Source organism: Pogona vitticeps, chromosome 2 (genome assembly GCF_051106095.1).
Source record: "Pogona vitticeps strain Pit_001003342236 chromosome 2, PviZW2.1, whole genome shotgun sequence".
Classification (NCBI taxonomy): domain Eukaryota; kingdom Metazoa; phylum Chordata; class Lepidosauria; order Squamata; family Agamidae; genus Pogona; species Pogona vitticeps.
In genome coordinates this window covers 179,815,461-179,840,218 of record NC_135784.1, presented here as the reverse complement: position 1 = coordinate 179,840,218, position 24,758 = coordinate 179,815,461, and the positions used below count along the sequence as shown (strand labels likewise).

General features: G+C 42.5%; 1 protein-coding gene across 2 annotated transcripts in view; it reads left to right on the top strand.

Annotated features, from left to right (window-relative positions):
* CACNA1F (calcium voltage-gated channel subunit alpha1 F) overlaps nucleotides 1-24,758 on the top strand; it is a 76,260-nt gene that overhangs the window by 15,186 nt on the left and 36,316 nt on the right. For both annotated transcript variants that reach the window (XM_072991467.2, XM_072991466.2), the window contains exons 9-19: nucleotides 2,117-2,283; nucleotides 4,750-4,830; nucleotides 6,351-6,441; nucleotides 8,351-8,377; nucleotides 8,487-8,647; nucleotides 10,350-10,575; nucleotides 11,597-11,804; nucleotides 13,626-13,746; nucleotides 14,915-15,008; nucleotides 17,866-17,920; nucleotides 22,844-22,892. In XM_072991467.2, coding sequence (XP_072847568.2) covers nucleotides 2,117-2,283; nucleotides 4,750-4,830; nucleotides 6,351-6,441; nucleotides 8,351-8,377; nucleotides 8,487-8,647; nucleotides 10,350-10,575; nucleotides 11,597-11,804; nucleotides 13,626-13,746; nucleotides 14,915-15,008; nucleotides 17,866-17,920; nucleotides 22,844-22,892 — 1,280 coding nt within the window. The remainder of the gene's footprint in view (nucleotides 1-2,116; nucleotides 2,284-4,749; nucleotides 4,831-6,350; nucleotides 6,442-8,350; nucleotides 8,378-8,486; nucleotides 8,648-10,349; nucleotides 10,576-11,596; nucleotides 11,805-13,625; nucleotides 13,747-14,914; nucleotides 15,009-17,865; nucleotides 17,921-22,843; nucleotides 22,893-24,758) is intronic.

Below are 24,758 nucleotides of genomic sequence, written 5' to 3'. Positions count from 1 at the left end.
TGGTCTGAGGTTGGCTTGCCTACCATAGTTTGGCCAAACTAGGCTTTGGTTTGGGGCTTTGGATTCAGGGAGGGATAATTTTTGTAAACACAGATTTGGTGTAATACCTGAGTTATAAACAATATTTGGAGCTGCTGCTCTGCCTCCAAAGATTATTGTTTTGTAGAACTTACACGGATCTGAGAGGATAAGCAATTGAGAACAGGCTGTCTAAAAAGTATAGTTTTGTGTGTTGCACATTTGGAAACTCAAACCAAGTTTAGTATGACCTGTCATGTGGCGTGATGTCTGAAATAAGCCTAACATTTGCAGTATAGCTCCTGAAATTCTTTTGGCGTACCAGATGATATAAAGGTGCCTTTGGAAACTGTTCAGAAGCTTACTCTGGTTCAAAATGCAGCCGCCCAACTGCTGATAGGGGCCAGTTTCAGGGAACATATAACATGCCTGCTTTAACAGCTTCACTGACTACCAGTCTATTTCTGGGCCCATTTCATTGTGCTGGTTTTGACCTATGAAGCCCTATGCGGTTTGGATGCAGACTGAAAGAAATAAACTGCTTGATAGCTTTGTGCTTTAGGCATCTGACTGTGGAGCCAGAGGCTGGGAGTTCAATCCCCCAATGTCCCTCCTTGACAGGGGTTCGACTCGATCCATAGGATCCCTTCTGTCTCTGCAGTTCTGAAATGATGATGATGATAATAATAATAATAATGAAGATGATATCTCCCCATATGACCCTTCTGGCCACCTAAGATCTTTGTTTGGTCCCGTCACCGTCCTAGGTGTGTTTGTTGGGGACACAAGAGAGGACATTCTCTGTGGCGGTTCCCAGTTTGTGGCCTCCAGCCTCCCTCAGGAGGTTAGGCTAATTCAGGATCTATGCTCCTCTGTGTTCCAGGGGAAACAGAAAGAATACATAGAAGAAGAATTTAGTTTCTGAATTGAATGGTGACAGACACCAGTACAAGAGACGAGTTAGTCACTTGAATTCTTTGCTTTTGGGGGGGGGGCTGGGTTACCTTGGAATGGTGAACATCAGTTGGGGCTAATGTATTTGGCGAGTGTTTTACAAGATGTGTCCAAAATATCAGTTGATGTGTTATATTACTTAGTCACAGTGCCTTGGAATGCGTTTTGTTTATTGTATATTGATCTGTGGAACAGGCATTGGAGAAGTACTGGAGGGTCAGGTAGGAGTTCAAGCTTGATTCTACACTATTGTCAGATCTGCAAGTTCTCCTGCTCTGGACTGGGTTGCCACAAATTGCAATGGTCTCCAGCCTCACATGCTGTCTACCGAACATAGCCAGTCCCCCCCCCCGCACATAATGCTGGGATGAGTACCCCCTGTGGCTCAATCCACAAGCTGCCCTTGCTGCCCATTCAGTATTTGGTGAGCATTTGCCTTCAGCTGATGATACTCTGTGGCCTCCTTTGTGCAGATAAACCTTTGAGTGCTTTGTGTGTGCATGGTCTTATAGCAAGAATTTCAAAATCCATATTGTACAATACATTTATTGCATTCACTAAAGGGCCAGGAAAAGTATAAGAATATCTGCAAGCTCTCAAGACTTTCAGGTCTCTTCTTTAGACACAAAGCAGGCAAGGCAAGTTGGGGGAATGACTCGGTCTTAAAGTTCCATCATCTATACCGTATCATCTGTTTTTGAGATATAATGATGAGATGAATTCTGCAGACTTTCAAACTGGATTGGTCACGTGTTAAGGTAGCATCCTGAATGTCCCCTATGGAGAAAGGGAACCAAATCACAAAACTTAGGTACTTTGTTTTGATGAGACTAACATCCCTTTCCCCGGACTCTAAACAACCTCTGCAAATCCAATGCAAAGCTTATGGCTGCTTTGATGGTAGAGACCACAGAATCTCTTTCCAGAAAGAGTGAGAGCGAGAGAGCAGATACTGCCTGATGTTTTGATTCAACCTTATGCCTTTCTGAAGCCCCCACAGGCCTGCCTAGCCATGTCAAACAAATGACTACTAGGTGTATCAAAGGGTGCTGGTAGGTGGGATGGGCATCTTTGCAATAAGCCACTGAAGGAGCAGTTGTAGGCTAAGAAAATTTAACGTGTCCCCCCCCCCCAACCCTTGCAGAGAGTTCTCCAAGGAGCGAGAGAAGGCAAAAGCCCGTGGCGACTTCCAGAAGCTCCGGGAGAAGCAACAGATGGAGGAAGACCTGAAAGGCTATCTGGACTGGATCATGCAGGCCGAAGACATCGAGCCTGATGAGGAAGGGGATGAGACCAATGAGAAGCACGCCCGTAAGGGTTAGGTTCTCCGCCTCCTCCTGGTGCCCCTGCTTTGAGAGAGAGCAGTGCCCTGCTGTTAAAGGGGAATGGTTGATTTAGCAGCCTGGATGCTGCCATCTGGGCCTTGTGGCAGCTCTGGGTGAGGGGATTAGAGAGGAATCATCCGAGCTACAGCGATATAAGATTAGCGGGGAACCTGAGTAAATTGCCAGCTTGGGAAAGGATCTTGCTTAGCTGTGAGGAGTATGTGTGTGTGTGAGGGGGTGTCTGATGTTGGCCACATTCTGAGGCAAGCAGGAGGACCCCAGGAGTTGAAAGTGTACTGGGGTGGGTGGGAATACCAATTGGGTGGCAAAAATACAGTATATGAGCAGAGTGCAGTAACCTCTCTGTGGCTTCATTTTCCCTGCATTGTTTCTTTCTCTCCTCACCCTGTCCCTGGTTCTTTGATGAAGGATGGGCTACAGAGGTTGTGCTCTTCCCTTAAGCAGTAACGAAAATCAGCTAATTAGAAGCAGCTTGTGTGTACCCTTCCTCATAGCTATGAACTGCAACAAGGGGGAAATGGCACAGAGTTCCAAGGGTACCACCCCTGGCAGTGAGTTAATGAGTTCATTTGGAGTCCTTGTTGGTGGCTGAGGGGGAATCACTGAGCAAGTGGTGAGAGTAGCTCAGGCCAGGATGGCAAATGAATGTTTATGAGTGAACGCTGCTTTCCCTCTTCAGCCCATCAGTCTTTTTCCTCTGCAGTTAATTGAGGACAAGTTCTAGGAATCTCAGTCCTTCATCCCCAACTCCATCCCCTCCTCTGCTGTTAGAAATTGAGATAATGGGGTTCCAGGGTACTCTCATGCGAACCAGAACAGCCAGGTAGTCATCATTCACTTCCACCCAGTGTCTACAACTGAAATTGTTGTCCTCTTGTGAGTTTTCGTATTGTTTCTCTCTAACATTCTGACAAGTATCCCTTTATTGTGGTGTTCGTTTTAATCATTCTTGCAATTTGCACAAAGGCACCTTTTCATGTTAATTTTTTTTTTTTACAAGAGGTCTAGCAGAAGAGTAAAGATTGGTGGAAATCCTGTTCCTGTTAAGCTATGCCACATAAAGCTGGTGATGTCATCAGCCGCAGTAATTTTTTCTGATTTCTCCCCCAGATGTCCTAAGGCTCCCATGAAATCCTTTCACTTTCAGGAAACCATTGGGGGTCATAGAAAGGGGTTGATTACTGAAAACTGGCAGTGCCAGGATTACTGACTGTGGCAATTTTCAGTCATTGAAAACCTCCCTTTGCCCTGGTCCTGCCACCCCCAGTGGTTTCCCGGTGTTGAAAGAGATTACACTGGAGCCTCAGGGCTTTCAGGATAGAAATTGGAAATGTTTTGTTTCCAGAATATTGCTGCAGCTGTTGACATCACCTGCCTTACTTGGCATTATTTATGCTACAGGTGTTTAGCCAGTGAGTTAAAGCCACATGTTGCTTTTTTAGCCAGCCCCATTTTAGTATTAATTTTTTTCTGGATTTGTTGGTAAGCACTTGAACACTTTTTAGCCTGTCTTTTAAAGAATGTACACAGTAAATTAATTCAAATAATTGCACAATCATGACTGAACAGAAATTCCTTTAGAGCAAGTTTAAAAATTGATTCAGGAGTTGATTTATGGGGAAATGGTTTTAATTTCATTTTATGTTCACTGCCCAAAGTAGTGAGCTTTCACTAGGTCAGGCAGTATATTATTACAGTATTATTATTATTGATTTGATTTATATGCCGCCCATCTGGCAGCCAGAGCCACTCTGAGCGGTTCACAACAAACAACAGAATAACAAAATAATACATATACAAAATAATAATAATACAGTTGGGGCATAAGTCAAACATTATAAAGTGTAGTAAAAACAAATAAAATACCATAAATTACAGTCAATCAATCAATCAATCAATCAATCAATCAATCAATCAATCAATCAATCAATCAATCAATCCAAACAAACAAACGAATGAACGAACAAACAAACAAACAAACAAACAAATAAACAAACAAACAAACAAACAAACAAACAAGCAAATACTATATTTAAATGAATCATATGTTTCTTTTTCACATGGCTACATCACATCTATGAGCCCAGATGAAACTTAGTGGAATATATCTGCCCCAAAAGTACAATACCTCTTGAACTGTGGAACATGAACTGCAACTGTACATATAGGTTATAGAATTTAGGGCAGTCAGTCTGGAATCACTCCTAGCTCCTGGTTTCATCTTCATGCACAGCCAAGAAGCAAACAAGCTAGGAATTTGCACTGAGGACTTAATTCCTCCCCTTTTTCTTTGCCATCTTTGTCATTGCCATCAGTTTATGTTATTCTTCGCCCACTTCCATTCACCCTTGTTCCTAAATAATTTCCTCTCCTGTTTATTCTTCCACTCATCCCTCCATCCTTTCGTCTATCCTTGCCTCCTTTATGGAAGGTGTGACGGTGGAAGACCTGACATCGAAGAGGAAGAGGAAATGGTTCAGACAAGGCAGCAGCCATTCCACTGACACTCACAGTAATTTTCTCATTTTCTTACATATGTATCCATGTTGATGGTCTGAGAAGTAGAAAATATTCTAAAAGTATTCCATGTTTCCATCCCATTCCCTATCTATGGTTCATCCACTGTCTGTATTGATTTCACTGAGTGGGTCATTCCTGTGGTGATTATACTGACAACTGCTATTCTGATTTGTCTGCTATCTAAGGGGAAATCAGATTTTTCTTTCATTACGGTCATCGTGTTGGTAGTCTCTCTTCCCCAGTTGCATCATTAGACTCTGGAATCTGATCTGCCCATTGAGTTCCATTTAGTATAATATGCATTTTGACCTTCTTCTCCTTGATTTATCATAGGAGAGGCAGGATCCTGTGCAATTTCTAAACAATGTTTTCTTGTCTTTTACTTGAACAAGAGACTGTAGTTGAATGAGAGATTATATTATGTATTGCATCTACACTACACGCTTGGTACCACTGTAAGTGCCATGGCCTATCTATCCTACAGAATCCTAGGGGTTGTGGCTTAAATGCTCTGCTAGAAAGTGTTAGTCCATTTGTCTGAGAATATTTTCAGAAATGATTGTCTGTTCTGGCCTTGGAAATCTTTGTGAGGATTAATCTTTATAGCTGAGACAAAAAGCATGCCCCATTTTGTCTCCCAGTTTGTGGTAATGTAATGGGCAGATGATTCGATTTTATTTATCATTTAAAATATTTTTAACCCACCTTTATCCTTAAAAAGCAGCCAAGGCAGCTTACAACAATTAAAAGGCAGTAATTAAGATTAGTAACAATCAGCATATAATGCTAAAAGGATCAATGAATACAATACCAGGAAACATAAGCAATAGCAAGTTTTGGAAACTTTTCAGTTGACTTTTTTGGTCACTGTGTGAATTTACTCATACAGCCAAGTTGTATTGTTCCCAACAGCCATTTTGTTTTGTCCAGAATGCCTCTCAGAATTATGTTACATGCACTGTAGCATTACAGCTAAAACTCAATGGTGGTCAGCAGCACAGCAACACCATCATCAGAAGAGATGACAGCGCCACAAGTGTTCAGATTGCTGACCCCTTTCTCCCTCCTTTAAATTTAGCTCAAATGTTTCAATGTTTAAATGCACCTTTACAGTGAAGGTAAAGAGTAGCTGACTCATGACTCAGAGAGAGGTGTGGTTTTTTTTTTTTTTTTGGACTTATATACCGCCCCATAGCGCTACAAGCACTCTCCGGGCGGTTTACAATTTTAATTATACAGGCTACACATTGCCCCCCCCCCCAGCAAGCTGGGTACTCATTTTACCGACCTCGGAAGGATGGAAGGCTGAGTCAACCTTGAGCCGGCTACCTAGGATTTGAACCCCAGGTCGTGAGCACAGTTTTAGCTGCAATACAGCGTTTTAGCCACTGCACCACGAGGCTCTTTTTAATATTGTGGCTTGGATGCCAAGCAGTAGACTCGGGTAGCTGCAGGATATGATGCAAAATGACGTTGCCATTGTTCTGAAAAATCTCATTCTTCCCTTCTCAGCCAGTCTTCAAGCCAGCGAAACCACATCTGTGAATACAGAAAATGTCGGGGATGAGGAGCACCATCAGGACAATTGTTGCGATGTGTGTCTGTGAGTTTGCCTGGCTAAAGGGAGTTGTGCTGGGACTGGGCTGGTGGATGGAGAGTCCGTACATTAATATACAATACACTAATGGTAACTATGTCCCTGCCCTGTGCTTCTGACCGGGCACTTGGCTGCACATCATGATTCTCCTGTTTTTGTGTCAGGTTTAGCATGCTTGAAAGTGATTGAAAAATATTTGACAACATGATGTACAGCTAAGTGTGCAGTTTTTTGGCTCAAAAATGCAACAGTTGTAAAGCCTGCGTAGCCCCCTTGACTGAGATACAACAGAGTTTACAACTTGTTTAAAAAGTTGTCCAGAGAGGATGCACACACAACAACCCAAAAACCACATGACTTTAAACCAACTTCAAAAACCCCAGTCCAGGTCAAAACCGGGCTTTTGGGAGGAAAAGGAAAAGCCTCCAAGTTTCTTATGGTGTTTAAATTCAGATTGTTATGATCAAGGACACTTCGGCAAACATTCCCTAAAATCATATTTAACATAACTAGTAACATAAGCTCCATTGCTGCATTTGTATGTATTACGAAGTGTCAAACTTTACATTATAGAGAGAATGTCATTTGAAGAGAAAATTCCTTAAGTAGAGCTTTTCATATTCACCCCCTCCACCCTCCCATAGTTTCTAAGTTAGTCTATTTTGTTATGATTGTATCTTTTGGACAACTATGGGCTTTGTTTGTAAATCTCAGGCATGAAATTCTACCAAAATCATGTCTGCAACATTAACATGATTCCAGCTGCTAATGATGTGTTATCTATAATGCATAGTTTGGCCCGCAGAAATACCCTTAAATATTTTACAGAGGAAGACAAGACACATGCTTTTAATAACCCAGTTCTATGGATTACTGTTTAAGGAGTCACTCACACTCCACAACACACTATTCCATAGCTCTAAAGACCATGCTTTCATTTCCCTGCATCCCACTTTTCCCTCACGTCTTTCCTGTCTTAACACACGCATATGCAGATAGATAAATCCGATCACTATTTTGAGCAATCCAAATCCTATTTCTTAGCACAGTAAATTCAGCTTGAATAGACCCATTGACTCTATGGGGATTTAGTGGGTCAACTCCTCTGTAAGTTCCATTGATTCAAATGGGCCTACTCTAACTGCATCTTATTTTAGCGTAGTCAGTCAGAGTTGGAGTAGTCCCATTTGAATCAATGGAACTTACAGAGCAGTTGACTCACTAAATCCCCATGGATTCAGTGAGCCTGCACTAGAGCAACTTACTGTGTTAAGAAACAGAACAATGTTTATTGTTCTAGTGTTCTTACTTGCCCCATCTCCTTATGAAAACAGAGTATCTTTCCTTCCAGGATGTCGATTTTCCCCAAAGTTCACACCAGATATCATCTATAATTCCATCCCACCTTAAGGCAGTGCTTCTGTCTGTGTTATTTTCATTGTAAACTGGACTGTCTCTGTGTGTAGCAAATAATCTTGCAACTTCATTGAATAAAACAAGCTATTGATGCAGAACAGCCGTCCTGAAGGGGATAGAATGGATAGACTCTTTTCTCTTCTGCAACTCTAAGGTTATCATCCAGTATAGCTGTTTTTTCCTATTCTTCTCCTGTACCTTAAATAACAGCCTAATTTCTAGAAATGTAGTAAGTGAGCATAGAGGTGCAATGACAGTTAAAAGAAAAACGCACCTTCATTGTTCACGTCAGTGCACGAGCAGTATAAGTTTTTAAAAAGTCGGGAATCCTATTCTGGATTTGGAATATCTGTGAAATACAGTATAACATGTTGACCATGTCTATAGAATTCCTTTGTGAACAGCATACTTCTGCATACTGAATATGCTTGTATTGTTTCTTCATGGGTGATAGAAGGCTTTATTTGATTTCTTGTTAAATTTATCTCCCTTTCCACAGAGGCAAGCTCTCAAAGACCAAGTTCTGGTGAGTATAATGAAAGCCGCCTCCCCATCTTTTCTTCTCCCCACCCTACACTTCCAATGTCCCCTTGTTTTCTGGCATTCATCGGGATCTTCTGTCTGTTCTACCATAGCCGCCGAATTCGACGGGTCAACCGTCTCTTCCGGAAGAAGTGTCGCTTGGCCGTCAAATCCGTCACTTTCTACTGGATAGTTTTGATCCTTGTCTTTCTCAACACCCTCACCATTGCCTCTGAGCATTACATGCAGCCTGACTGGCTCACGCAGATCCAAGGTGGGAGCACCTGATGTGGGAGAAATATAGGCAAGCTCCAGCAAGGAAGCCATGTCCAGGCATTAGGACTGCATAGAGGTGGGGGAGGGTCCTTGAAGAAGATCAGATCAGCCTTTGTGGTCAGGGCAAAGCTGAAATGCAGGTCCTCACTGTTTGACTTAATCTTTGTGAGACAGTGGGTTAAGCAACAGTAGGTTGCCTATGTTCTCTGCGGAACTGCTTTTTTTAAAAAAAAATCTCTATAGTATATCTTTGCCTTTTCCAAAGTAATAAGTACTATACAGGTTTAGAAATGTTTTGCTGCAGTCTGTTCTTTCTGTTCTACAGCTTTCTATTTGTGTTACAGCTAACAACCGGCTTTTCTTGAAAATGGCACTCTTGTCTTTCCTCCACTTCTCCTCAAAACAGTGGTTCCCAGCCTTGGGTAACCCAGGTATTCTTGGACTGCAATTTCTAAAAAAAACCCAACCATCACAGCTGGGAACTGTAGTCCAAGAACACCTGGCTTACTCAAAGTGGGGAACCACTGCCTTAAAAGATTGTGTGACACAACACTCTCACCTTGTGAATTTCTTCACCCCCTCTTCTGCCTTCAGCCACCCGCCTGTACTGATTTTGAGCCTTTGTTATATTATCACCATTTCACTGATGTGGAATAATGTTGGTCTTACGGATTTGACAGTGCTTAGTGTATTGTATGAATGAACGTTAAGCGATAGGAGCAGTGGCTTGCCCAAAGTTACTCTAAAGTCAAATCACCACTCTGTTTTCCCCTCAGTACAGGAGATACCAAATGCTGTCCAGGCTCCTACTGTATATGTATACTGGTATAATTATAATGGTGTAAACTGTGGTGGCAACTTGGCCCTGATTTATGAGTTGTCACTAACCTTCCTGGCCATGCACCATGTTGCACAACTGACACACAATTAGGAAGGGAAGCAGCAACTAGCTAATTATTGACGATTCATCACAGAGATTTATACCAGTGTAAACCTATGATAGGAATCTGACCATTTGTTTCACCTGTAAAATGCCACAGATCTTGGCACACAATTTAATAGACTTCATTTTGTGCTAAAAACGGAAACACATACATTACCTATATTTTAGTAACGTTTTCTTCTTCAGAGCAACACCGCCCATTTGGGAAATTCAGAGTTCTAGGCCTGGTAAAATTGTTGACCACCATTATCATATTAAGAAAACAATTTAATTTTTTTTTTTAAGGTGAAAGATTTATACGATCTGAAGAGAAACCAGAGTATTTTTTTTTAATGACAGACTAGATAATAAATGGGAACTTCTTTATAAGTGGATGAAATCTACATCAACTTAAGTAGACTATATTAGATCAATACTATGTTAGAGAGTATAAAATAAGATTAAATGAATGGAATATATTGTAATAAATCACTCTGGTTGCAACAGATCGAAAAGTAGAAAAAATACAATAAAATATTTAAAAACAAGAAAACCATAGGCTCTAGGTTAAGGCCTTGTTGGACCACTTGACAATCTAGTCCTCATCAGAATAATCTTAATCCCCAATGGCACAAGAAATGTATCAAGTATGGGAACAAATACAGATCTTTTTGCCTGCCCTGCAGCCTTTCTGCAGATCACTTAATGGAGTTCTCACACCATCCAATCTCGGGACCTGTATTTGAAAAGCTAAGCAGGATATCTTTCATCCCTACAGCTTATGCCAACAAAGTGTTGTTGTCACTATTCACCCTGGAGATGCTGGTGAAGATGTACAGCCTGGGACTGCAGGCTTATTTTGTCAGCTTCTTCAACCGCTTCGACTGTTTTGTGGTGTGTGGTGGCATCCTAGAGACGGTCCTGGTCGAATTTGAGATCATGGAGCCTCTTGGGATCTCAGTGCTCCGCTGCGTCCGCCTTCTGCGGATCTTCAAAGTCACCAGGTGAGGTGCTGAGCACTGGGTGTGGATGAGACCTTTTCCCAGAGTTTTAATGTATGCAATGGCTGCTGCAAGTCTAATACTGCTTCGGTGAGTGGTGAAAGGTGTCATTCTTGGTGGATGTGATCAGAATTATTATTTAAATGATTTGTTGTACGTTTGGCCTGCTTTCTCCCAAGATCTCAGACCACGTTCTGGTTTCTTACTGCCTCTTTCTGTGCCTGAGTGTATGAATTAGAGAGAGAGAGAGAGAGAGCAGGATGTGGAACGTAGAGATGGAAGGAATTGTTTTTCAGAAAGGCTTCCTTTCTAAATGACCACCAACCACAGATCAGATTATCACTCTCTTTCTTACACGTTTTAAACACAGATTTATTATGCCTGTACTAGGTTTCACTTCTCTAAGTAAAATCCTATAGTGGTCTAGTTAAAATTAAGCCTCTACTTAGAATTAAGCCTCAAAGGGACTTTCTCCTGAGTCAGTGACTAGAGTATTTCAACCCATATCATTCTTGCTTCCAGTGGCAGAGAGAAAGATAGAGCATTTTATAGGTTTAACAAGTGGAATGTTTAAAATTTAAAATGGGCAAAGAAAACTCGGGATGAATTTTCTGGAAAATAACCTGCCTCTTTCTTGCATTCTAAGAATGAATTTGTTCCTGTGAAATGGATTAAACTCAAACTCGATGATCTAGTAAAAAAATATTGCTGTGGCTGGTTTCCCACTGAGATGGCTTCTAGCACTCAATCTGCTTAGCTTCTGTGGTGGAACTGAGGGTATACTAGACTATACAGTATACTAGACTATGCTGAATTTGAATCACAGTATGTGTTATGTTTGAAATTGCAATCAGTGCTCATGCAGCAAGCTGCAGGTTGATTTCAGAGTTCACCCTCCATTCCTTCTTTGATCTGGTCCTGCCTCTGCCAATTCTTTCCTTCTCTGTTTCTACCTATGCTGACCCCTAGAGGGCTGCCTCCAAAGCTGTCTTTGACCCACATCCCTCTCTGATTTATCTTCCAGGCATTGGGCCTCACTCAGCAACCTTGTGGCCTCCTTGTTGAACTCCATGAAGTCCATTGCTTCCTTGCTTCTCTTGCTCTTTCTCTTCATCATCATCTTCTCCTTGCTGGGCATGCAGCTCTTTGGGGGCAAATTCAACTTCGATGAGACGCAGACCAAACGCAGCACTTTTGACACTTTCCCCCAAGCCTTACTCACGGTCTTCCAGGTAAGAGCAACGTGACTGCAATGCGAGTAGGGCTTGTGCCCTTGGTTGGTAATGTGGGGCCCCACAGAGAGCCAGCCTCAGGGTCCCTTCCACCTTGCTGATTCCCGTGTCAAGTCAGGAGACACTCTAAGCTTGCCGAGACTATTGAAGCTCCCTTTTTGAGTTGCTTGAGAGTAGTGCTTGAGAGCTTTCGAGATCAAGTGATACAGCTTGGTGGTCGTGGGGAGGCAGGCAGAGAACCTGGTGGCACCCATTGAGAGCAAAGGATCAAAGGATGACTTGTCCAGTGAAGGCAAAGGGCCACCTGACAGATCAAAGGAAGAGCAAGGTGACAACAGAGAAAGTAGAGTGAATTCCAGAAATTCAAATGTAGGTTGTCTCCCTTGATTCTGGCCCTTGATTCTGAAGGGCCAGAATCAAAAGAGACAACCTACGTTTGAATTTCTGGAATTCACTCTACTTTCTCTGTTGTCACCTTGCTCTTCCTTTGATCTGTCAGGTCACTCCTGCCACAGGTGACCCCAATAGCTCTGGGCAAGCCCTGAAACTTGGAGGCCCCTGAGATGTGTCTTCAACTCCGCAAGTCAGCTAAGACAGCCTCATTGCTGAAGTTATAAGTCTCTTATTTAGGCCAGGGTGGGTGAAGTGTAGCCCTGTTATGGGAGGTGGGGAGGTGAATGACATCTCTTAGAAGCTGTCAGAAGTGGTAATTCACCTTTTAAACATGCAGAGTTGAACACTCCAAATGCCCATTTTTCAAAACTGCTTTCAAATTTCTCACTATTTTGGCTTTCTTGTCTGTATGCGTGTTCTGGAAATTTCGGTCGGCAATAGTTACAACCCATAAAACTGAAAACTGCCCCTCAGACGTATGAAAGTAGCCCTCTCCAGCTCTAGTCCCACCTATATCTGGTGTGGAAACCCTTCTTTCACACACACAAACACATGTACATACGCACGTGTGTGTACACACACACATAAAGAGAGAGAAAGAGAGAGAGAGAGAGAGAGAGAGAGGACCTTCTGTAGTTTTAGGAGGTGCTGCATTATCTAGCCCTTGATTTTGAGGACAAGTGTGGTAAAGTAACATTTGTAGAATTAGGAATTGTGTAAACAACTTTATACAGATTAAAATGAGCACCAGTGTAAGGCTCCTGATCTAAATTAGGACCCTGATGTGGAGTAGTGTAGTAGACAAAGTGCTTTGTGGCACAGTGGTTAAACTGCTGTGCTGCAGTCAAAAGTCTGCTCACAACTGGGTTCAGTCCCAGGTAGCTGGCTCAAAGTGCACTGAGCCTTCCGTCCTTCTGAGATCAGTAAAACTGAGTGCCCAGCTTGCTGGGGCAGGGCGGGGGGATGCGTAGCCTGCGTAAGTAAATTATAAACTGCCCAGAGAGTGTTTTAAGCACTATGAGCCAGTATACTGTATAAGCAGCACACACTTCGCTTTTGCTTTGCCTCGACAGTTGCACGCATGTGCGCACATGCGTATGCACACATGCGCACGCGCACACACACACACACACACTTTTATCCAAAGGTGGATTAGCTAACCATAGCTTCTCTCTCTCTCTCTCTCTCTCTCTCTCTCTCTCTCTCTCTCTCTCTCTCTCTCTCTCTCTCTCTCATTTGGGGGTGGGGGATTCCCTTCCTGACAGTAGAAAGTTTCCTTCCTATCCAGATTTCAGGTGTCACGTTTCCAGTCCAGACTGGACTAGCAAGACTGTGTTTTACCTTGAAATACTACCAGGAGCCCTTCTCCAGGAAGTTTTATGAATGGATCTTAACCCTTCTTTGCTCTCCTCCCTGCTTGTGCTCTAGATCCTGACAGGCGAGGACTGGAATGCTGTGATGTATGATGGGATCATGGCCTATGGAGGCCCCGTTTTTCCGGGCATGCTAGTCTGTGTCTATTTCATCATCCTCTTTATCTGTGGCAACTGTATCCTTTGATTCTTGAGTTGGCAGGGTAGATTAACAGATCTTAAAGCCAGGAGGATTATCCTAGGCGGCTGAAGTGCTAATTGGTCTAGAAACCTGTTGCTGTATTTGCCCTCCCAGTTTAATTCTCTTTGTGAACCGATGCAAAATATTGCAGTCAGATGGCACCTTTTTGTGAGACCACTTTCCCAGCGAGGATCCCTTTGCTTGTCTTTGGCATGATCTTTAGAAGGAAGGCGAGCGGTTCAATGGGCCCCACCTTTAGCAGCCTTTCCTTCCCAGCCTTTCCAAGACAGGCCTGCTTGGCTCAGCTGCCTGCCCTGGACCAGCAATAATAGGCAGCCACCTCTTCTCGGGCGTGTTGCGTCCTCCTGTGCCCTGGAGGGGTATGACGGCCAAAGTGATTCTTCTGGCCACATCCTATGGGAAAGGTGGCTAGTTTTTACTCCGTTTTGTCTTGGAATGCATAGATTCTTTGACCTGGCCCTTAATTCCATCCTGTCTCCCATTAGTTAATACTGTTGATACCTCTTTATTGCACTATTGAAACCAACCCTTTGGTGACCCTTCATATTTTTTTCATCCATTCCCTGCCTTATCTCTTCTGGCAGCTGCTACCGAACCACATTATAGGTAGAGGAGGTCCTTGCCTTCACTCTCTCGTCTTTGTAGCCCCTGAAGATAGAAATCAAGCTGATCTTTCCCTGGCATCATACATACAGCCTGATGGTTGCCATCCATTGCGACACAATCTGGAACAAAAGCTTGAGTAAGGAGTGCTTTATAGAGATGAGTGTTAACATACTTGCCTCCGAGGGACAGGCAAAATGTTTAAATGATTTATTGGTTAATTGATTTATCTTTAATGTTAAAGATAAATCCTGGCATTTTTTAAAAAAACTTCAGGTAGCAATCACCTTATAAAAAGTAATATTCTTGATACTTTTTTACACACACACATTTTGACAAAGTAGGCATCTTCTAAAACAAAACCATCCACCTTGCTTTGGAATGATTGTGTTTTGAAATCTGATGGGTGGATTCATTAATCAACTCCTACTCATATGATTGGTCCATATGAAATAAAGTCCTGTGTGAAGTATATATATCAGTAGATCAAGGCAGTTTGTCTTCTGATGAGCTACTTTTTCCTGAACCCTCGACCCCAGATATCCTGCTCAATGTCTTCTTGGCCATTGCTGTGGACAATCTTGCTGATGGGGACAATATCAATACCTCCAAAGAAGAGGAACAGAAGGAGAAGTGAGTACTGCTCCTGTCAATAAGAGACCAGGAGCGTGCTGGATGGCTCTTTGGAGGAACAGAGAAGAGAGGCACCTTCCCGGAGCTGTTTGATTTATTTTACCATTTGTTAAATGGCAGCTCGCAAGCTATCTTGCTAGGATCTCATTCTAAATTGAAGATCAGGTTTGAGCCAAAGCATACAATGGGTGCCCTACACAGTGCTTGTGATTGCCGGGCCTTTTCCCCAGTAACCCCTGGACCTTGCCGAGATTCCCATGCCCTCACATTTTTAAAATTAGTTTGGAAAAAGATCTCTGTAGCCTTAGGGGAATGGTGGGCAATTGGACATGTACCCCAATACCTCTGTGTACCTCAAATTCTAAGTTTCTTCCAAAAACACTTTTTTTAAAAACCAAAGGCAACTTTTTATCTCACTATACCGATAAGCAGTTTTTCAGGACACAACCTTAACACCACTTCCTAAAAGCACCTTTATCTACACTTCAAAGGCAACAGCCTACAATTGGTATCATCTGGTAGACAAGCTGATTGCTTTACTTACTGCTGGGAAGTTTGTGCCATCAATATTTTGAGTGTTCCTTATAGGCGTTCTTAGTGCCATTGTTGCTTGGAAAACGGATCACTGATGTAAATGCCAGCTTCTTTCACCCCTCTCATTTGATCCCCACCCCACCACAATGTACACTGTGTATATTAAACTGCAGCCCAACTATTATACTCCATTTCCAAAGAGGTACCGTGTTTCCCCGAAAATAAGACAGGGTCTTATATTAATTTTTGCTCCAAAAAACACATTAGAGCTCATTTTCATGGGATGTTTTATTTTACAGTCATGTCATCTTCTGGTTGTTGCACAATGCTGCACAATGGTGTAGGGCCAGGTTTCACTTAACTAAGGCTTATTTTTGGTGTAGTGCTTATATTATGAGCACCCTAGAAAATCATACTAGGCCTTATTTTCAGGTTAGCTCTTATTTTTGGGGAAACAGAGTAACTATGTTACTCTGTCTCAGTATGTTGGTGAAAGGAAAGGAAAATGCTTGAATTGAAACAAATCTCTTCATTTACCGTATTTTTCGCTCCATAAGACGCACCTTTCCATAAGACGCACCAAATTTTTAGGAGAAGAAAACAGGAAAAAATTATCTGCTTTCTTCTCCTAAAATTTGGTGAGCCTTATGGAGAGGTCCATCTTATGGAACACACCCTAGGGTCCTAGGGTGTGTTCCAGGACCCTTTGGAGCCCCCCCCTGCCTCCCTCAGGGGCGAGAGGGGGTGAAATCGCCACCTCCTGGGCTCTTCTGAAGTTTCCCAAGCCTCAGAAGAGCCCCCAAAGGTGGTGATTTCATCCCCTCTGGCCCCCAGGGGAGGCAGGGTCAGTCTCCAAAGAGTCCTAGAACACACCCTAGGACCCTTTGGAGACTCACCCTGCCTCCCCCGGGTGACAGAGGGGGCAAAATAGGCAGCTTCCAGGATCTTTTCTGAGCCTTTCCAGGCTCAGAAAAGGTCCTGGAAGCTCCCGATTTTGCCCCCGCTGTCCCCATGGGGGTGGGTGGGTGGGAGCCTGGCAAGGGTCCAAGGGAGCCTCCCACCCCCCCATGGGACCAGGGGGGGTAAAATCGCCAGCTCCCGATTTTACCCCCCCTGGCCACGTGGGGGTGGGTGGGGGGAGGGTGGCATGGATCCAAGGGAGGGTCCCTTGGACCCTTGCCACCCTCCACCCACCCCCCATGGGACCGGGGGGGGGGGTAAAATCGCCAGGTTCTGGGAGTGTTTTGAGGCTTGGGAAGCCTCAAAACACTCCCAGAACCTGGCGATTTCGCCAGGGCTGGCCCCGCGGGGGGGGTGGGGGGAGGGTGGCAAGGGTCCTGGAAGGCTCCCTTGGACCCTTGCCACCCTCCACCCCCCCATGGGACCGGGGGGGGGGTAAAATCGCCAGGTTCTGGGAGTGTTTTGAGGCTTGGGAAGCCTCAAAACACTCCCAGAACCTGGCGATTTCGCCAGGGCTGGCCCCGCGGGGGTGGGGGGTGGGGGGAGGGTGGAAAGGGTCCTGGAAGGCTCCCTTGGACCCTTGCCACCCTCCACCCACCCCCCCATGGGACCAGGGGGGGTAAAATCGCCAGGTTCTGGGAGTGTTTTGAGGCTTGGGAAGCCTCAAAACACTCCCAGAACCTGGCGATTTTGCCAGTGCTGGCTGGTGCGTGGGTGGGAGGAGCGTCGCAAGGATCTGAGTGAGCTCCCAGGACCCTTGCGACGTTCCCCCCACCTGGAAGCTGGCGATTTCGCTGGTGCTGGCCCCGTGGGGGCGTGGGGGAGCCTCGCAAGGGTCCTGGAAGGCTCACCCAGACCCTTGCGACGCTCCCCCCCACGGGGCCAGCAGCGACGAAATTGCTGCATTCACACCATTAGACGCACTGACTTCCCCACCCACATTTTGGAGGGGGGAAAGTGCGTCTTATGGTGCAAAAAATACGGTAAGTTTCTGCAATATTTTTGTTACTTTTGTTTTTCTTATATATTATGTTGTTTGTGAACTTAGTACATTGAAGTTCAAGTTTGAGTCTAGTTCTGGAGCAAGTGAATGACCTCAAATTTCTGAGCTATACAGATATGTATAGTGTCTGTACACCTACTTTACTTGGTTGATGTGAGTATAAATGAAATAATGGGAAAGGAGAATAGCTTATACACTTAGGGATGTATTAAATGCCTGTTGAGTGTCTTGCAGGAATTCAAGGCACTGTTCAGAGAAGACAACCACTCTCCCATTTTTAGATGACATATGTAAAACAGCTCATGTTTTCCTTTCCCTCTTATATGATGGCTCTTTCCCTGGTCCCTTGTCACGATACAGAGAGATGCCAGCAGAGGGAGAACAGAGCACCGAGACGGACGAGAATCCTGTGAAGGTAAAAACTGAAATCTCCTGACCTTCAACTCTTAACTGTGCTGCTTCTGGACAGAGATAGAGCTAACACTCTCCAGGATTTGAAAGCAATAGTTCCACATGGTGTGCATCATAGCCCAGTGTATCTAATTAGAAACCACATCAACATAAGTGGATATGAAATAGCCTGGCAAAATCCAGATGGAGATTTAAGAAGTCTCCGAATCTGCTGGCCTGCAGAAGTCATCTTGACAAATCCACCGTTCTGTGATTCTGGGGCAGCCACTCAGGATATATTGATGTGCCCTTGCATAACAAATGTGGCACAGGGCAATCTTTACAAAGTGCAGACTTGGTTTGAGTACCTCTTAGTCTTCTTCTGTTACTATAACATCTTGCTCCTTCTTAATCAGAAAACAAAAAAAGCCAGCTGGTTGTGTTCCTGAGATTTCCATCTTTTTATTCTGTGCATACATAAGGGCATTTCCTGGACGATCAGAGGCACACTACACACAGCTTTTGCTGACAGGGCGATGCCCTGGCAGATATATTGGGCTAAATTCAGATGTGCTGACAAAAGTTGCGAAGTTCTGTGCTGCTGCAATAAAAATTGTGAAGGAAAGGTTCCACCGAAAGCACAGCTATAGAATCTGTAAATTGGTGTATGCCAATTTGGTATAATGATCACATGGGCTCTATGAGCTTCAAAGTAACAATTTTGGCATTCTATGCAAGCTGTAATAGCCCATAGATAAGGCCTATGATAGGGAGGTAGGAGATATGTAGTAAGATGTATATACTGTATGTATATAGATGTTTTTAGTGCTTTGGTGTTTTTAGTGTTTTTAATGCTTTTATATTGTTTTTATGTCTCCTAATTTAAAAAATGTATCTTACCTTTGCTGGTCAATGACCATAATAAACATTTTTTATTATTATTATTATTATTATTATTATTATTATTATTATTATTATTATTATTATTATTATTATTATTATTATTATTATTATTATTATTATTATTATTATTGTTATTATTATTGTTGTTGTTGTTGTTGTTGTTGTTGTTGTTATTAGTATTAGTATTAGTATTAGTATTAGTATTAGTATTAGTATTAGTAGTAGTATTAGTAGTATTAGTAGTATTAGTAGTATTAGTAGTATTAGTAGTATTAGTAGTATTCGTATTAGTAGTATTCGTATTCGTATTAGTATTAGTATTAGTATTAGTATTAGTATTAGTATTAGTATTAGTATTAGTAGTATTAGTATTAGTAGTATTAGTATTAGTATTAGTATTAGTATTAGTATTAGTATTAGTATTAGTATTAGTAGTATTATTAGTAGTATTATTAGTAGTATTATTAGTAGTATTATTGTTATTGTTATTGTTATTGTTATTGTTGTCGTTGTCGTTGTCGTTATTATTATTATTATTATTATTATTATTATTATTATTATTATTATTATTATTATTATTATGTGCATGTTTGTAGTGTAGGCAAGTGAATATCATTAGGAACAGCTACTGTTATACCTTGGAGGTGGAATGGATTAGTCTTCCAATGTCCTAATCGACCTCGGTTTCTGCCATTTCATACCCTTCTTCTTGCTTGATCTCAGCTCATCACATTATGCTACTTTTCTACCATTTTTAACCAGGCTTTCCAAAGTTTGCATCTTGGATAGTTTCTTCTTATGATGGTCCTTTCATTTCAGGTGTGGATTTACACAGCTGGGCACAATAGTACAGACATTTTTTTCTTTTTCCCCTTTTCATTTATCTAGGCACCTACAACACCTGTACAATTTCTCTTGTCATCTCTTGTTGTTCTGGGCTGTCACGTTGCTTCGGATTTATGGTGACCCTATGAATGACTGGCCTCCAAAGTGGCCTGTTCACAACATTCCTGCTCATTCTTGTCCACTCAAGCCTGTGGCTTGCTTTAGGAAGTCAAACCGCCTTGTATTTGGTCTTCCTCTTTTTCTTTTGCCTTCCACCTTTCCCAGCATTATTGTCTTTTCCAGAGACTCCCGCCTTCTCATGATGTGCCCAAAGTAGGACAGCCTCAATTTCAACATTTTTGCCTCCAGAGATAGGTCAGGCTTGATTTGCTCTTGGACCCCACTTGTTTGTCTTTCTGGAAGTCCAGGTTATCCACAAGGCTCTCGGTCACATTTCAAATGAATTATTTTCCCCCCTGCCAGCTTTCTTTACTGTCCATCTTTCACAGCCATACATGGTGACCTTTTCACCTTTATGTACCTGGAATGAACAGCTGCATAGGATGTGCTCTTCTGGGGAACAGGATTTGGGGGAAGCTGTTGCACTTCCTCTTCCTCTTTGCTAATTAAGGAAACCCTCCCCTCTCTTTCCTGCACATCTAGCTTGTAGTCTAGGCAGGTTATCATTTGTTCAGCACCCAGTTCTGACTTCACGGAGCCTGCCCGTTGAAAGCCACCATTATAAAAGCAAAATACATCAACAGGCTCTTGAGCTTCAAAGTACTCAGTTTGATCATTGCTGGTAACCACCCGTGACTGTCTCTCCAATACACTGCACAGATGGCCAGTCATGAATTTGGGCCCACATCAACTGGGGTGAGGTGGGGAAGGGCAATGAGCACCTAGAGTAACCCATGTGACATTGCAGTGACCATCCAAATGGTCATATGCCACCCATTTTAGGACTGTTGTCTTGTGGACAAGCATCGTGTGATGTTTACAGGGGATAGAGGGTATTTTTGATACCCATGTGAAAAGAGAGTGGTAATCCTGCTTCGGATTACAGCAGGAGGAGCTTGCCTTGGCAGCAGGAGGCAACTGTGTGGGGACCTTCCTTGGCTAATTCTAATGGCTCTGTTCCAACTTATATTTCCCACTTGGATTCAGATGGAGAGGAATTACAGGTACTCCAAGGCAGGGGAAGGGATTTCATTTGTAGATATCTCTATGCCCTAATTCATTAAGGTAACAATTAAAGTCTGTGTCTGGGCTGCACCATGTCAGACTACAAGAGAGCAATATGACTGGATACTCTTTCATACAAAAAAGGCTGCACCTCTCTACATAAAAAAAACTGAATTAGTATGCTAGGAAGAAGGGATCCCCACCACATACTCTTTCCAATGGAAGAATTAGAAGTCGTATGAACCTCCATCTGAACCCTGAAAAAGTGCAGCCCAGACACAGAGTTTCCACCTCAGAATGGAACTGGCTTATGAAAACAGAGGTTATGGGTGGTGACCACTGGTGGACAAATTGAATAATTTGGGGCTGACAAGACCACCATTGTATTTTGCTTTTACAACCTGGCAGAGTTTGTGAAATCATAACTGAGAGCTGGGTGAACTGCCTCATGCTTTTGTTTTTCCTTCAAACTAGTCACTCCTGCTTCAATCAGAGGCAACCTTCTCCTAAATTGACCAGCTACGCTATTAAAAAGTGCTGATTCCCACCCCCCAGCTTTGGAATAGGGTGGGGAAACGAGAGTTCAGATCTGGAAAATGGCCCAGAGAAAAGAGTGATGGCCAGCACTGTCGTTCCAGTCAATGCCAGAGTCTCTTTCACAATTGCTTTTCAGTGAGGAGGATGATAGTTGGTTATGGGTCTCTATATCATGCTTCTTTCATCCCCAGGGGTTCTCTGGCAGATTCTCTTAGAGTATCTTCTTCTACCAAATGTTAGTAACCACTGGCCTCCATCATACATGCATATGACACCAGCCAGCACCTTACGACGTAGTTACATGGGAGGAAGCTGGGGCTGTTGTACAAAGTAGATATAGGCATATGAGCATGCAGATGTGTCCAAAGAGAAAGCCTCCTCGTGCTCTAATTCTACAAGCTATGGGCTCCAAGCATGCCCAGTATACACAAAGGCAGAACTTCTTTGTAGCAGATAGCCTGCAAAATAACAAAGTATTGGGGCTGGAGATCAAAGAAAGCCCAACAAAATGAGATTTTAGAAGTATTTAAACTCTTTGGGTTTACATTCCAAAAAATCTTGATGTATGTTTCTATGTCCATTCACTGCCGTATCATGCATGCAGGCCAGAATCTCATGTACCAGCTTACCTTACACAGGAACAATTATAGCTCACCTATAAGTAAATCTGAAAGCACCTTAGTGTTGGAGAGGTGTGATTCAAGCACCTCTTGTGTTACAGAAATCAGACTTCATGGGAATCCCATGCTTATGTCCTGCTTAGTATTAATTTTCTTTTTGCTTGGATGTAATTGTTTTTCCTTTTGTTTCCTGATTATCATCTGTCTTACATATAAATTCCTATTCATTTCTATAAGGCTTGTGCAACAAAACTTCCTGGATAATCCCTTTGGTTAGCCCCACTCCTAATCTGGTGGCTTTATTTTGTAATGGCACCAATATCGGCTACCAGAGGACCCATCCCATAGGGTAAGATACTCATGAAAGCAGGAAAGAGGTCGTATGTTTGTGTGTGTCTAATCTTTACAACAGAAGGAAATTTCAGGTGGAGCAACCTGAACTTTCCCTGCTTTCGTAGTCTATTAGAGCTGTGAATGAGATTATAAAAAAGATATTCAATATACAAGTTATTGCCCCCAAAGAAGGCCATCAACAATTTGGGCCAAAAATGCATTGGACAGGTTTTTAACTGTAATGAATCTGCATTTTTAGCCATCCTGAGAAGAGTCTCAGGAGGGCTAAAATTAGGTAGCCAGTCTGAGAATTCGGGCAGCCTACCAATCTTTCATAATTGGGTAGATTTAACCTTGCAGGAAAAGGCATGTTTTGCTGGGCATGCTTTACATTTGTGGTTGGGATTCAGGTGCAAAGTGCTTCATGCATCCTTCTTTGCTCAGGTATTCAGGTTTGGGAGTGTTGAGTGGAATCTCCCTATTATGTCTCTCGTACCCATTTTTCTTTCCCTATTTAAGTGGTATTTCATCTGCTTTTTCCTTAGGTGGAATGTGGTGAGGAAGAGGAAGAAGAAGAAGGTAGTGAAGAACAAGGTAAGGAAGCAAACTCTATTTACTGGGAAACTCCTAACAATTATTACCCTACTATGACAAACGGGCAATTTGGGAGATAGTGAAAATTTTTGTTTGGAACAGGTTTTAATTTGTACTAAGCAAATTACGTAGCTTTTTCTGGAATGTGTGTAGATGATGAAACCCAATGCAGTTAGACTGGAAAATACATATGCAAATTCATACATATAAAGCAGTGTGTGCAAAACAAGCACAAAATTGAAGGAGAGGATAAAATCCAGTAGTAAGTCACTAGTAGAGTAGGGCTATTAAATCAGTGGGAATTTGGTGAGTCAATACCGATTTAAATTCCATTGCTTCAATGGGCCTGCTTTAATTATGTCTCACCACTGCATTTCACCTAGTATATGCAACAAAAGATTTTGAGGAAAAGGAACAAAAATGTTTTATTCAATTCAAAAATTACTTACAGAAATTTATGTTCGAAAACATTCATACAAGAATACATGTGTAGCGGGTACCCCAGTCAGCACCTGTCTGTCACCAGGGAACCTTGGCAGCAGAGCCAATGAGAAGGATGGAAGGCGGGAGCAGGAGAGAAGGGGGGGTACAAAAGGAGGAGTCTGAAGGGAGAGAGGAAGTTTTAGTTAGATTGGTGGAGTGTGAGACAGATAGGAAGAGTGTGAGAGGAGGAATGTGAGACAGTGAGAGTAGAGTGAGAGGACAAACATAAAGATTGAGATCAGAGGTTCAAAGGGGATTGATTGAGGTAGATTGAAATCAGAGATTGGAAAATATATTGAAGCAATAGAAGAAGTTAAATACAGCCTATGTTATATATGTGATTTGCTTCCTGTGATTGACTCTGTTATTTTCAACCAATCATTAACCCCACCCTGATAAATAAACTTAATGCATTTATTAACTGGTGTGTCCTTGAAGTGACTGATGTTTAAAAGAAAACATCTGGTGGCAGTGTGAGGAGAATGAAGCTGCTTGCGTCTTTGTGAGGAACCAAAAGAAAATAAAGGTCTCAAAGATGGAGTTGTGTCACAACATGTCTTTAAAAAATAGGGAATTTTATGTTGTGAAAAATGCACATAAGAATATGTTCATAGTATTTTAATGCTGACTATAAGAGGAACTATAAATCTAATGTGTTACTGAGATGGAGTAAAGTGAAACCCTGAGAAAACCCAACAAACTAGAGAACCTGAACAAAAGACCTGCACCTCTTTGTTTGAAGAACTGGAGTATGATATCCAGTCCACAACTAGCTCAGCTGTAACTTTAAAACCTCGTTTCCAATGTAGCCTGCATCCTTCCTGACTTACATCTTTAAAAATGTGCCTGGCAAAATCCATCTTGTCATGAACTTTTGGATTTTAAGTTCTTTGCACTGGTACATGAAAGCTAGCAGATTGTATGATGATACATATAAATGTATCATCTAGTCTTGCATTTTTATTTTGTAATGGCCACATGGTCCTTTTTATTTGAACAAAAGCTGCAAAGCTTGAAACAGATCTAGTAATTTTGCTTCTCTTTCCCATAAAACAATTATCAGTCATCTTCACATAAACAACCTTGTATTTTCCATAGGCTATTCAGACCTTAAATTGATAGGCCTTCTGTTACAGAGGCCAAGTAGGAAATCCCAGAGTAAAAGTAGCTTTTAGGGTCCTGCACAGACAGGTAATGTTTCAGGACCTTGGAGAGCTCCATGCAGCCTCTCTTGCGGGCAGTATCTACATCTCAGCTTGAGTCTTTTGCCAGAGAGCAAAAACAGAACATGGTATATATTGGATGAACAGAAAAGAAACATTCTTGACTATTGGAAGTATCTCTGCGCTCCAGCAGTGTTGATCTCACATCTGAGAGTATGGG